Raw genomic sequence first — 14,073 nt, 5'->3', positions numbered from 1 at the left:
TCTCTCCGTTTCTCCAAAGCTCCAGCACGAGCACAAAGAAAAGGGCAGAGAGCTAATCCTTCAGCATTGTTGGGTGGGCTTAGTATTGTCGTATGGTAGCAAGCACAGAGGGAGAGGGATTATGAGACAGATATATGCCAGAGTATACCCACCTCCAAGTGCTGATACAGAGCAGTTTCTGCATTTTCTTCCTCAGGTAGATATGATTTTAACTCTCACTGATGCACACAATAACTGAAACAAAACAAGAGGAAAATACCACAGCTATATTTAATGAAATATTATGATTAATCCATTGTCATACAGCTTTTTATCTCTATGTATGATACATTCATAAGAATCTTTTTTTTTATGTTACAGAGCGTTTTCTTTTAAGTCATTAAGTCATCTTCGCATATTCATTTGCTTTTTTTTTTTTTTTTCTCCAGCTTTCTTATTTACAGTTTGATGAGATTCCACCAAGTGTTTGAGCACACACAACACCAAGAGACAATGCTATATGGCTTCTACGGTCTACAAGCAGAAATCTCAACAGGAAAGTGACACACACACAACAGGGCTGAACCCCGACCCCTGACCTTTAACTGCTGAGGAACACTGAGACAGATGAAGTTGCCCACGGACACTGATCTGGAAGGAGTTTTTCAATTTTCCCAGTAATGGGTGAGTTTTACAAGAGGGAGTGGAGATACTCATCATCAGCTGAACAGCAGGATGACTGACCTCACCCTGCTCGTGGTCAGTTCGGTATTTCACTTCAGTATTTCATCTTTTTTTATTTATTTATTTATTTATTTTTATGGTTTCGACATTACTTTTTGCAGCAAATGAGGGACTAACACCAAACTTCCTTAATATTGTGATATGAATCGTAACAGTTACCAAATGACATCTCAAAACATGGACAAACATGCAATCACGGCAATGACTGGCAATGTGAAAATATGCGTTTTCTGCAGTGTTACATGTCAACAGAAGTCAGAGGATCTACATTATTGCACTAATACACAGATCAATAAATTAGTCTGATAGGAATTCTCAGCCAGAGAACAAAACACATGTAAACATAAGAAGAAAAGTGCAAAATAATAAAAAGAAAATAGTTTTTTTTTAAATTCAAGCACATCCACCATCATTATCAGTAATATAGCAACATAAAATAAATAGACAAATAAAATAAATATGACATATAAAAACATAAGTCATATGCTGGCACTGGTATAAAGTAAACAGCTTTAGGAGTCTGTTTTCATAAGGCTAAATCTGACTATTGATGAGAGAAGGCAAGAACATGCAGGCAAGGGGTTTTAAGACACAAATCGAAACTTTTAAGTTAATTTTTTTTTTTCAGTTTCAGACTATATTATTGTACTTAAAATCAACTGCAGCACACACCCACACATGAAGGCGTTACTGTCCATGTGACTAGTGTCTCCGTCCTTGATTTGAAGCCCAGCTTAGAGATGCTTTTGATAGAGAACCCAGAATGTAAAAGCCTTATACAGGAAATGATGATTTTTGCTGTCATTACCTCATCATTAATTCTAACTCGTCAATATCAACATCAATGTCCTACCTAAACATCAGATTCATAATGGTGGCTTAATGACATTACATCTGTATATCTGTTTGCTAATTACTAGATTCCATTTATGGCATCATTACTTCTTATTTCAAAATGTGCTGCTACATATTAATGCTACATGTTTTTAATCCAATACAAAATTTTTCTTGTCAAGTACAGCCTCATCCAGTTTTGAAGTTGGCTGTCGATATTTGAGTTTAAAAAAAATCCAAAAAGGATAAACTGGTTGATATTCATGTTTAAAAAAAAACTAATTACAAACATTTTTGAGGACGATCCCTTCATAAAAGAATTGTGACCAACATATGTACTGAGTGGGACATTTAGTGGTTGAAAAAAACTTTGTAAAAACAATGTGGACACACTATTCCCAAAGTTTCTCAATAATTACATACGGCAATTCAATGCATTAAAGCCTGGTCACAGCAGCAGTTAAAAATGACAGAATTTTCCAATGAATTTGAGGTCAACTTTAATTAACTCTGACCCACAAATTTGCACTGTTGACCAATAACAAGCCGTGTTTACAGTGGTGACCTCTGAGGTGACAGAGCGCTGGAGAGTCCAAAATGGAGGAAGCTCTCGTAGCTTATTAGCTGTGTTGAACAATTGATTGTTCTTTAACCTGCTCTGTTGGAGGACAAACTCTAACTGACAGTCACGAGACAGGAGTCAATGGTACACATATGAATTTCTGAGAGCTCCTGTGATGAACTGGTGCTAGCCCAGCTGGCTAGCAAGTTAGCGGTTAGCTCACCAGCTACAGCTGTTCACCAACTATCCCTGCAAATATAGACATTACATCACCAAACTGCTAGAGCCAAATCTTTCACAAAGACGTGGTGTGAACAGGCCTTTAAGCTAGTATTAGTCGATATATTGGCCGGGCGAATAAATCGGCCTGTCTCTGTTTAGAAAACCTCTGTGATGGCCCTGTAAGGATTCCCTTTCATTCCTAACAGGAACAATATTTTAAGTTGGACCATGAATAAGAAGCAGCAGCATCACTATAACCACCACACTATCACTATTGTCTTTTTCTCAGACAAACACATTTTCTACCACCTAAATGAACAACATTGAAATCATGACAGTGAGTGTGCGTGTTAGGGAGGAAAAGCTCAGCTGTGAATCCTCATCAGTGCGTCATCATTCACACACAGAGGGCGACTCATCCATGCGCAGCAGGGACAGAAGCACAAAGCACATACTGTATACCCCTTGCTTGCAGCCATATAAGTAGCCTTAATGTGTATTTGCTGAATGACAAACACACATAAGACGTGCACCTTGCCATCACACACCCCAAATACCACCCACCCTAGCATAAAATTAAAGATGAACAGAGTGGACCTGTGTCTGCTCTCTTATTGCTTTACATAATGTTTTCTGGGCAATCCATCATTTTTGAAACATGAGGCATCTGTCACAAAAACTTAACTGCTGAAAGGAAAAAAAAAATCAAGATCCATCAGCTACATCTTTGCCATCTTTGTGTGGCTGATTTGACCAGAGCCACTGCAAAAAAAAAAAAAAAAAGCATCACAAAATCAAACTTAAATAAGCCAGCAAACAAATGTAGATAACACTATCCACGAGAAGTGTAAAGGGACATTTTCATTGGCACGTGCCAGCCATGCACTTTCATTCAGACTCTATATCTATTTAATCTATTTCTACATGATTGTTTGACTCGCTCTCAATGCTTGAATGCATGTAAAATGTCTATCTGATCTAAAGCTAATGTCCTCAATGACAATCCTAACAACTCAGGAGCCTGACAGAGTATAAGGTCATACTATGCATCTGATGTGTGACAAAATGAATTTTTTTTTTTGGCAAAATAAGTGTCTTAATAAGACAAAAGATAGTTCCAAAGTGCTTATGGCAGATTGCAGTTCACCATCCATTATCTTCCATGAAATATTACTGCACTATTTAAATATGGGCAGCAGGCATTACTCCCAGCTGTGGAGAAAGACACACACAGGCGGTCATAGGGCTCCTCATACTGATCCTAGACCAGCAGAGTGGGTATTCATGGCGACTATTACAAGACAGGTTGGTCATTGTGTCCAACACATACGGGATTTTATATAAGAAACACCTACATTTTTTTACACCATATGACAGAGGGGATGATATTATATTTGCAGGCTATCTATACTATTTATACTCTTATAGAATCAAATATTCTATCTATTAAATCTGAGAATCAAATCAGATCCATTTATATATTTACACTGAACTGTGTTCATTCACATAAATCCTGTACAGTTTCCCTACGTATCAATGTCATATCAATACAAGGCGTTTAGGGGTTCCGTTGAAAACACACAAGGCTGGGTGGTGCAAGTTGCTACGAGGGACAGCGGGGGGGGGGGTCACAAGCACTTAGTTGCCAAGGTTACAACAACAGGATGACAGGTAGAAGGTTGTGACTGCGGATGATGTCGACCACGTGGAGGAGTTTCTCAGCAGCGGCGTCATTTACTCCTGGTTTTCATGCTTCTAGTTCCTACTTTTCATTCTTTTTTCTGCGTCTTTTCTCTTTTCCTCCACTTTTCTTTTATATGCTGCCTCTTTTTTCTTCCGTCCATCTCTGACTTTTTTCCTTTTTGACCTATGCCTCACTGCCTTTCCTTCTACTGCAATCATTCCTCCACTACAGTGTGCCATCCTCAACTTCTCCACCAGCACAGGCGACAACAAAAATACTCCCCAGTTATTTTCTGTTCAAAGAGGTAGGGGACATGTGTGCAGGTGGGGATGCAGCACCCTCCTGTGGTGTGCGCATTTGTAGTGTGTCCTGTAAGTGTATGCTTTGTCAACACTTGAGCTGGTCTATTTCAGAGCACTCTGTGTCCATGTCAGAGTCATATAGCGAGTGGCCTGTAGGGTCGCTGTCCGGCGACGGCGGGTCCTGTGGCGTGTGGGTGTGTGGGGTGTGTGTGTGTGTATCGTCCTGGAAAGTGTCCGTGCGGGAGTAGAGACCCAGATCGGGGAGTTTGGACTCGCTGCCCTCTGTGATGTCGTTGTAGCAGAAGTCCTCCAGGTCCACGAACCACTCGGGCCAGAAACGCCGGCGGATACGCTCACAGTACATGGCCAGGTTGATCAGCTCACCTGGAGGGAACAGAGAGCTGAGTGGGTAAGGCGCTGTGAAAACAGCATGCAGTCTGACTCATGAATAAAACACAGCGGGCATTAGAGCTAAAACGATTTGTCAATTAATCGATTTGTCATTCTGCAGAACAATAAATGGCAACAACTGATTTTTTTATGGTTCAAGTAATTTAATTTTTCAAGTGAAAATATCAAACATTTTCTTGTTCCACCTTCTGAATTGTGGAGATGTGCTTCTTTTCTTTGTCATATCGAGACTAAACAGAATATTTTGTTTTGTTTTTTCACTTTTTGTTTGACATTTTATAGATCATATATCTAAACCAAAACAATTAATCGATTATCCAAGACAATGAACTACAGACGAATCAATAATGGAAGTAACCATTAGTTGGAGCCCTAACTAACTAAATCTAAGGGCTCTGAAGATGATTGACAAGAAAGGAAGAAGACGAGAAAAAATTCTGTGTCCTTTAAATTTTACCTCTATCAAAATAAAACATCCCGAGAGAGGAACATCACTTTTTAGTTGCTTTTACGTTTACTACTAGTGATGAGACCGGCGCCTTAGTCAATGATCAGATTTTTCTATGTTTCAATGTTTCAGCTTCGATTCACTTCTATTCACTTCCCTCCTTCCTACTCAACATGTAAATTTCCCTGATCTGTCCTTGTTTAGATATGACATGGTGCTGTGGTTGTCATGGAGACTGTCTTTCCGCTGGATGACCTGGGATTAAGTCCTATGTCGCCTGTCATCTTGAGTGAGATAACCTATCTGCTCCTTAGGTACTGGTCTACAGCAAAAACTGTGCTCTGATATCTCTGTAAGAAGGCGAGAAAAGTCACAATCAGAATCAATATCAAATATGATGCTATAATTATTACAGTCTTCAGGATAGTGAGTACACAAGTTCCATAGAATTAATTAAAAACTGATTACAGATTGAGATAGAGAGGTATGGTTAAAAAAAACAAAAAAAAACATGCTTAGCTTGCGGGGGACTCATCCTTTTTCTGTGAATTTTGTTTCAAGCACATTACACTTGAAACAGTGAATCATATCTGAACATCAGTTCTGTGCTTGTGTTAAGCTGTCAAGATAATAATAAAGGAGAGATGTGTTTGACTCTTTAAAAGAGACAAATGTCAAACACACATAGTTCAGTGTGTATAAAACGTTATGGCAGTGAACATGTCTTGGGTTCAGCAATGTAAAAGTTACAGTTTTATTCGATGTTTTAATGATGCTGCCCTAACAGAGCATACAGTCAAAATAGATTAATGAAGAGCATGGTTTACTCTTTTTAAAAAAAGATAAAATATTTAATATTATATACGCAGATGTTTCCACCAGCATATGATAGATCTCTGCAAATACAGCTGAAACTGTCTGCATGTCGCCCATTTTGACGGGCTTACCTTTAATTAGCTGCTCTGGACGTGTTCCTGGTAGCGTCCACATAGCAGGGGCCAGGTGACTGAACACTGCAGCGTCTACTGTTGAAAGCTTAGAGCCCATGAGGTACTTCTTATCACCTAAGACAACACACAGAAAAAATATGTCACGTTAAAAACACACAATAATTGCATAAGTATGCTTTCCCTCTGTCTGTATTTTCAGAGACATCTGGATTTTGTTACATAATCTTAACTTCTGACATTAAAAATAATTTTTATATGGGAAGTGTATGGCCGCATGAGAAGGAAAAATAATGAGAGATCCAGTTCTGGCCACAAAGTAAAAGGCATCGGAGATGAGTTGATGCCTTTAGGCTTTGCAACATGTAACCTTAGGAAGCACTATTTATCATGGCTCAACAACACTTCCCACCGCATATGTCTCTCTGCCACAAACTGCCAGAGGTTGTGGTCTGGTTGCAATGTTAAGTTTCACCACAGGAGGTCTGTATTGAGCTATCCTGCTATCCACAAGTACAAACATGACAGTTCTTAAGACACACACAGCCTTTTGCAAATAAAAATGTTTATCTGTTTGCAGGTTAAACAATGTGAACACACAGGTGACAGAAATTGTGACAAAGTCCACAAATGTCTTTGGCTAAACAGTGGACTCATAAACACAAAAGAAAATACAACTGTGCTGCACTGACTTTTATATGGCCAAATGTAATATATATATGTAATAGATTCTAACCTTCCAAATCATGAGCATCAGTATTTATGAATTTAAAAAATAACATCTCGATTTCTCACCTAGCAGAGTGGCCAGGGTGCGCATGTCCTTCTCCATCAGGGCGTAAACCTCCTCCCTAGAAAACCGCCCGATCCCGTGCCCGTACATCTCCCTCTTGACAATCCCACCAGTCAGGTGACTCAGGATCCACTTGAGCAGATCACTCAGTGGCCCGCTCATCGACAGCATCTTCTGGGTCTCCTCCAGGTTGTCCACCCACTGACAGTAAGCTATGGTCCTGGGACACAAATACACAGACATATACTACCAGTACTACCGCTGTTACTGCAGCCAAGACTGTTAAGAAGAACCTTTGGCTTGACATTTCTCAGCCAAATAAAATAAATACTGTAAAAGTAAACAAAAAACACACTCTGAATCTATATAAAGAAACAACAATACTGAAAGAAAAAAAAACCACTGGTCCCTTACCAGTAGAAATGTTCCTCCACCATTTTGGTGATGGCACGGGACATGGCCTTCTCCTGTGGCGTCAGGGTCTTGTTGAGGCTCACACCCAGTCTCTCCTCCAGGAAGTCGATGATGAATTCGGTGCCACACACCTGCTCCTGGTTGTACTCAATCCACGGCATCTTTCCCTGCGGTGAAAGCTTCCCATCAAAGTAGTTCTGCAGGAGAAAATGGATTCAGGGAAGGCAGGGGGAGGAAAACCATGATAAAGGAGAAACAGAATAGAGAAAGTGGTTGGTGATAAGTATTAGGTGAATTAAATTGTAATTGGATCAAGAGAAAACATTTAATGGAAATTTTAATTATCCCTTGCAGGAAACTGAGTGATTGCAGACAGCAGCAACTTAGAGTTTTACAATAATTAATCACAGCAAAAGTAATTAACGCAAAAGAACAAACTAAGGATTTTTCCACAAAAAATGGACACTCACTCTCAATTCTAAACATACGCTTTTAAAGAGACAACATAGTAATGTTTTATATTCTGTCACAGACATATAAGCATCGTTTTACCTGGTAGGGCAGGTCAACCATGCGGAGGTAGGTCTCCATCTTAAGGCAGAAAGGGGACAGGGACGGGGCGCCAGTTTTGGGCCTGGAAAACTGGTGGAGTATGATGGCATCTTTAGAGTCCAGCTCTTCCTCCTTTCTGTGTGGAGCAAAGAATGACAAGGCAGCACATCAAGTAGGAAGAAAGGCTTGTAAAAGCAAACTCTTTCTCTCTCTCTTTCTCTCTGTCTCTCTCTGTGTTTTTTTTAAGTTTATTTACTTATTTGATAGGGACAATGCAATTTAACATAAAACAGGGTACTAATGTGTTGCACAAAGAGTTTATAGCTATTGCTAATTCTCGACTCTAGTTGGACTTTTACATGTGTAATGGAATTAAAAGTCAAAAGAAAAAAAAAGTGTGTGTGTGTTTATATACTTGCATTACTACTGCTGTATTTCTGTTCACAGTCACATTATGGGCACTTGCCTCCCATTTGGGGACAACAAGCCAGTTCCCACAATGTTAACCATTCAATTAAAGGCTTAAACTTTAAAGTTGGGGTTCAGGTCAGGTATCTTAAGGTAAAGCTGGATTACCAACAATGCAAAGCAGCTGACCCAGGGGCCACAACATTCTCAGGTTCATTGTTCATTATTTTGGTTAATATTGTATTCAAGTGGTCTGTATATTCCTAAATAAAGTTGTATCTAATCAAATTAACATAAATTAAGTAGTATTCTATTATAGGTGTACCAGTTGCACTGAACTTAATGGGAATTTGAAGACAGCAAAGGACGTACACATTGTAATAAGGCTGATTTTCCTCTGGGCTAACTAACAGTTTAATGCAGCCTGAGGCTTGGGTAAGTCTCTAGGGCATTAATGGAAGTCACACAATATCCTCCTAAGTGACAAAAACGAGTTAGTGTGTGTGGGCTCTCTATGAGAGCCAATTTCAGTTTTAAACCATCGCAGCATAGTGAGGACATTTTGGTTAGTCTTTATTATTTTTCAGACTCATTTTAAAACGAATGGTTAGAATAAGATTTGGGATTGGCTAAATGGACTGCCCTTTTCTAGTCTTATCAACCACTCAAAGCACTTTTCACTCTATCACACACACACACATACACATTGGGGGCAATTTGGGGTTCAGTGTCTTGCCCAAGGACACTTCGACATGCAGAGGAAGCTGGGGATCAACCAACTGACATTTCAAGTAGTGGACTCTACCACCAGAGCCACAGCACTGTAATGATTAAATGAGGGTCCTCACAAGTATAGAAGTGTAGTGTGCCTGTGGGTGTGTGTGGGTAAAATAGGCTATCATATGATAAATCAAGTGATTGTGATTGAGTGAATAAATCAAATGATCTGCAACCAAGGTCCTTTAACTGGCCCTGAGTGACTGTCAGCCCTGGGCCATTTGCACTGGCTGCCTTATTATTTTCACACTGCAGTGTGAAAATAATAAGGCATACCCTTCAGAAAGATTATGGTGCATTCACGTGGATAGTGTTGGAGATGCACAGCTACTTAATGGACAAGCACGGGCCTACAAATGGCAACAAATTCACGTGGGCACAATGCAGAATTACAGGGAGCTGTCCAATGTGAAAGGTGCTGAACCGTAAAAAAACACAAGCAGCAGCCTGAGAGCAGAAGAGCTGTCTGTTCCACTTTGGTGCTGAAATGCCCGCTGACTCAAAGGCAGTTTTTAATAGGGTAACGTAAAGAATGCATTGCTGTTTGATACAAAAGCTAGTATATGTATATATGAATATATCTGCAATATTTCACTGCACAACAAATGGCCTGTATTTCCGCCATGTATAAAAATCGATTAACAACAGCTATAAGGAAACCAGTCTGCTGCGTGTAAGGCCGACACACCAGAATGTCTCTCGTTGTCAGCAGATGTAAAAATCACATAAATATCAGTTTTAATTTTCCTAACGACTCCAAAACTGCACCGCCTCCGTATGACTTTTGTTGTGATATCAAGTGTCCTTCTAAGCTGTGTTGTCGTACAGCTGTAGGCCTGGACTGCAGTTAACCCGAGACAGACTCGCTCTATCAAACCCCCAGTTCTGACAATGAATATTCAATAAAAATGAATGCAAATATAATTATATCTGTCACATAACCTTTTACTTTACAACTACCATACCTGGCTTTGGTGTTTTAATGTTTACATTAGAGGTTGTAAAAGGCTTTTTCCCCATAACTGCAGTGATTTAGACTGAAACCTAACACTGGAACATGTGTATGAAAGCTGGGGGGTCACGATAAAGCAAACAAAAGGTGAACCTACACCATGTCGCCTCGTCCTTGAAATACAGACAAATGAAAGTGACCTGCTGTCACAATCTGTAATGTCAGTTCATGTGAGAAGGGAGCTGTGTGTAATAGGCCCTTGGGCTGGCAGGCTAACCACTCAAACAAACAGCATGGGAAATGAGCCATTATAATGGTTTTATAATCGTTATAATTTTTGAAAGACCGACGCCAAAATAAAAGCCCATGCAGTAGATCAAGCTCACGTCATTAATTCACAAAAATAAGCCAATAAAGATGGAAATCTCCTGATGTGTGTGTTTGGCTGGGGGGTGGGGGGTTCCGTTACATCATAACCCACCCACTCACGATTCCTTATTTTCCACCGACTCCGCTCTCACCCCGCCCAACCTGTCGAGATTAAGTAATATCAAACCCCAGTGAAAATACAGCAGAGCTGGGAGATCTGGAGTGACAATATGAACACAATACGATCCACAGAGTATGCTCTAGCCCAAGAGGCCTGACAGTGGGAAGTGATGAGCTCTGCAGCCTCTACAGTGACTCCTCTGACAGCCTCTGTGTTATTGGTACCTGATGGCCAGCAGTTCGTGCAGCAAATAAGCAGCGGCAGCGAGCAGAGCCCCTCCAGTCAAATACAGCGTTTTCCGCCACCACGAGTCCGAGCCCAAAGCTGACATTATCCCGCCGTAGTCCTGCAGTGGGTAGGCGATAATGTACCCATAAAACGAGAGCTGCTCATCGGAGCCCAGCAGGCCGGAGGAGAAGCTCTGGTTCTGGCCAAGATCAACCACACACGACCGCGTCCAGGCGAACCCGACGCGCCAGTACATGCTCTCTGTCTCCGGCCACTTTCCGCCTCACTCTAGCAGCTCGGGGCTTCATCAGCGGGGGCTTCATGGGTGCCGAGGGCCGCGGGTACTGGGCGACTGGGTGAGCAGAAGCCGACTGGACACAAACATCCCGCCCGGGGCTTGTCCCCGCAGCGGGGTCGACATCCTCCGCAGCCCGCTCGGAGCTCGCTGGTTGTGGCCTCCCTCCTCTCACTGTCAAGGCAGTGAAAAGACACAACACAGCTTCCGGTTACTTCTTACAAAATAAAAGTGGTTTTAAGGATGGCGTTTTGTAACGTTCTTGGACATATGCCAAATAAAAACATACAGATAAATCTGCAAGTGAAAACACCTGTTTCTTGCTTCCTACATGTCCTATTCAGAATTTGTATTAGATATTACGGCAAGGCAGATTTACCCAAGGGTGTATTGGTCTCAACATTGGTAGCGACACAGCAACCCCTCCAGACCTCAAAAAGAAAGTCTGTCAGCTTATAGAGATATGTTACATAAATATATATCCATCCCAAAGCCTGTCAGTATATGTTCATATTATATATGTAAATATAAAAGATAGACATATATGTTAAAATTTAATTAGAGTCATATACAAACATATAGAATTTTAATAACCATGTTTTTTTGATCAACTTTACTATGAGTATTTCACATATGTTAGAAATTATATCTTCATATACCCAGAGAATGTATATATGTCATAATAATATATCCTTTTATAGGTGACATATATGGTAACATCACTTATGATATAGGGACATGTAAGCCTATGTCATATGTCATAGGTCATAGTATAGTAAGCAATGAAGAAAATACCACAGTACAATAAGGCATAAAAACATCAACGTATAGTAAGGGATAAAAAGACATAGTATAATGAGGCATAAAAAATTATAGTATATTAAGGCATAAAAATGACATAGTATAGTAAGACATAAAAACTCAGTAAGGCGTTAGAAGTCATAGGATAATAAGGCATAAAAATGTCATATTATAAGAAGGTATTAGAGTCGCCAATAAACTGAGTGCTCATCATGTCTTTGGATTGGGGGAGGAATCTGGAGTATTCAGAGAAATACCACGCCGGCACCGGTAGGACATGCAAATTCTACGGAAAGGCCCCAGGCCCAGTAGTCAAACCCAGAAGACTCTCACTGTGGGCAACCAGTTTTAACCACTGCATCACCGTGTCGCCACATAAATGAATCATCATATATTAAGGCACGAAAACGTGATAGTACAGTAAGGTATGAAAAAACTCATTGTATAGTGAGGCATAAATTGTAATAGTATAGTAAGGTATAAAAATTTTTTAAAAATGTCATAGTGAGTAAGGCATAAAAATGTGAAACAACGTCATACTATAATAAGGCATAAAAATGTAAAGAAAATGTCATAGTATAGTAAGGCATAAAAACTTCATAGTATAGTATGTCATAAAAATGTCAAATAATTTCATAGTATAGCAAGGCATAAAAATGTCAAAAAATATCATATATAATATAAACTCATTATAATAAGTCATAAAAAGTAATAGTATAGTATGTCATAAAAATGTGAAAAAGTATCATAGTATAGTAAGACATAAAAATGGAAAATAATGTCATAGTATAGTAAGGCATGAACATGTGAAAAAGTGTCATAGTATTATAAGGCATAAAAACATGATAGTATAGTATGTCATAAAAATGTGATAGTATAGTATGTCATAAAATTGTCAAATAATGTCATAATATAGTATGTCATAAAAATGTGAAAACGTGTCATAGTATAATAAGGCATAAAAATTTGATAGTATAGTATGTCATAAAATTGTCAAATAATGTCATAGTATAATAAGGCATAAAAATGTGAAATAATGTCATAGTATAGTAAGGCATAAAAATGTGAAAAAGTGTCATAGTATAATAAGGCATAAAAATGTGATAGTATAGTATGTCATAAAATTATCAAATAATGTCATAGTATAATAAGGCATAAAAATGTGAAAAAGTGTCATAGTATTATAATAAGGCATAAAAATGTGAAAAAATGTCATAGTATAGTAAGGCATAAAAATGTGAAAAAGTGTCATAGTATAGTAAGGCATAAAAATGTGAAAAAGTGTCATAGTATAATAAGGCATGAAAATGTGAAAAAGTGTCATAGTATAATAAGGCATAAAAAGTAATAGTATAGTAAGGCATAAAATTGTCAAATAATGTCATAGTATAGTATGTCATAAAAATGTGAAAAAGTGTCATAGTATAATAAGGCATAAAAATGTGAAAAAGTGTCATAGTATAATAAGGCATAAAAATGTGATAGTATAGTAAGGCATAAAATTGTCAAATAATGTCATAGTATAGTATGTCATAAAAATGTGAAAAAGTGTCATAGTATAGTAAGGCATAAAAATGTGAAAAAGTGTCATAGTATAATAAGGCATAAAAATGTGATAGTATAGTAAGGCATAAAATTGTCAAATAATGTCATAGTATAGTATGTCATAAAAATGTGAAAAAGTGTCATAGTATAGTAAGGCATAAAAATGTGAAAAAGTGTCATAGTATAATAAGGCATAAAAATGTGATAGTATAGTAAGGCATAAAATTGTCAAATAATGTCATAGTATAGTATGTCATAAAAATGTGAAAAAGTGTCATAGTATAGTAAGGCATAAAAATGTGAAAAAGTGTCATAGTATAATAAGGCATAAAAATGTGATAGTATAGTAAGGCATAAAATTGTCAAATAATGTCATAGTATAGTATGTCATAAAAATGTGAAAAAGTGTCATAGTATAGTAAGGCATAAAAATGTGAAAAAGTGTCATAGTATAATAAGGCATAAAAATGTGAAAAAGTGTCATAGTATAATAAGGCATAAAAATGTGAAAAAGTGTCATAGTATAATAAGGCATAAAAATGTGAAAAAGTGTCATAGTATAATAAGGCATAAAAATGTGAAAAAGTGTCATAGTATAATAAGGCATAAAAATGTGAAAAAGTGTCATAGTATAATAAGGCATGAAAATGTGAAAAAGTGTCATAGTATAATAAGGCATAAAAAT

The 14,073-nt window shown here is 38.3% G+C and overlaps 1 protein-coding gene across 1 annotated transcript; it reads right to left on the bottom strand.

Moving 5' to 3' along the window:
* Positions 1–3,136: 3,136 nt before the first annotated feature.
* On the bottom strand, positions 3,137–11,168 carry LOC111216439 (failed axon connections homolog). The gene is made up of 6 exons (XM_022737970.1): positions 10,744–11,168; positions 7,893–8,028; positions 7,341–7,537; positions 6,929–7,146; positions 6,134–6,250; positions 3,137–4,711 (listed from the first exon to the last, which is right to left on the bottom strand). The coding sequence occupies exons 1-6, from the start codon at positions 11,001–11,003 to the stop codon at positions 4,413–4,415; spliced, it is 1,227 nt and encodes a 408-aa protein (XP_022593691.1). The 5' UTR covers positions 11,004–11,168; the 3' UTR covers positions 3,137–4,412.
* Between the last annotated feature and the right edge of the window lie 2,905 nt (positions 11,169–14,073).

This window comes from Seriola dumerili, unplaced genomic scaffold (genome assembly GCF_002260705.1).
Source record: "Seriola dumerili isolate Sdu_G_001 unplaced genomic scaffold, Sdu_1.0 BDQW01000025.1, whole genome shotgun sequence".
Lineage (NCBI taxonomy): Eukaryota > Metazoa > Chordata > Actinopteri > Carangiformes > Carangidae > Seriola > Seriola dumerili.
Note: the sequence above shows the minus strand (reverse complement) of the source record. Positions and strands in the feature narration are given on the sequence as shown.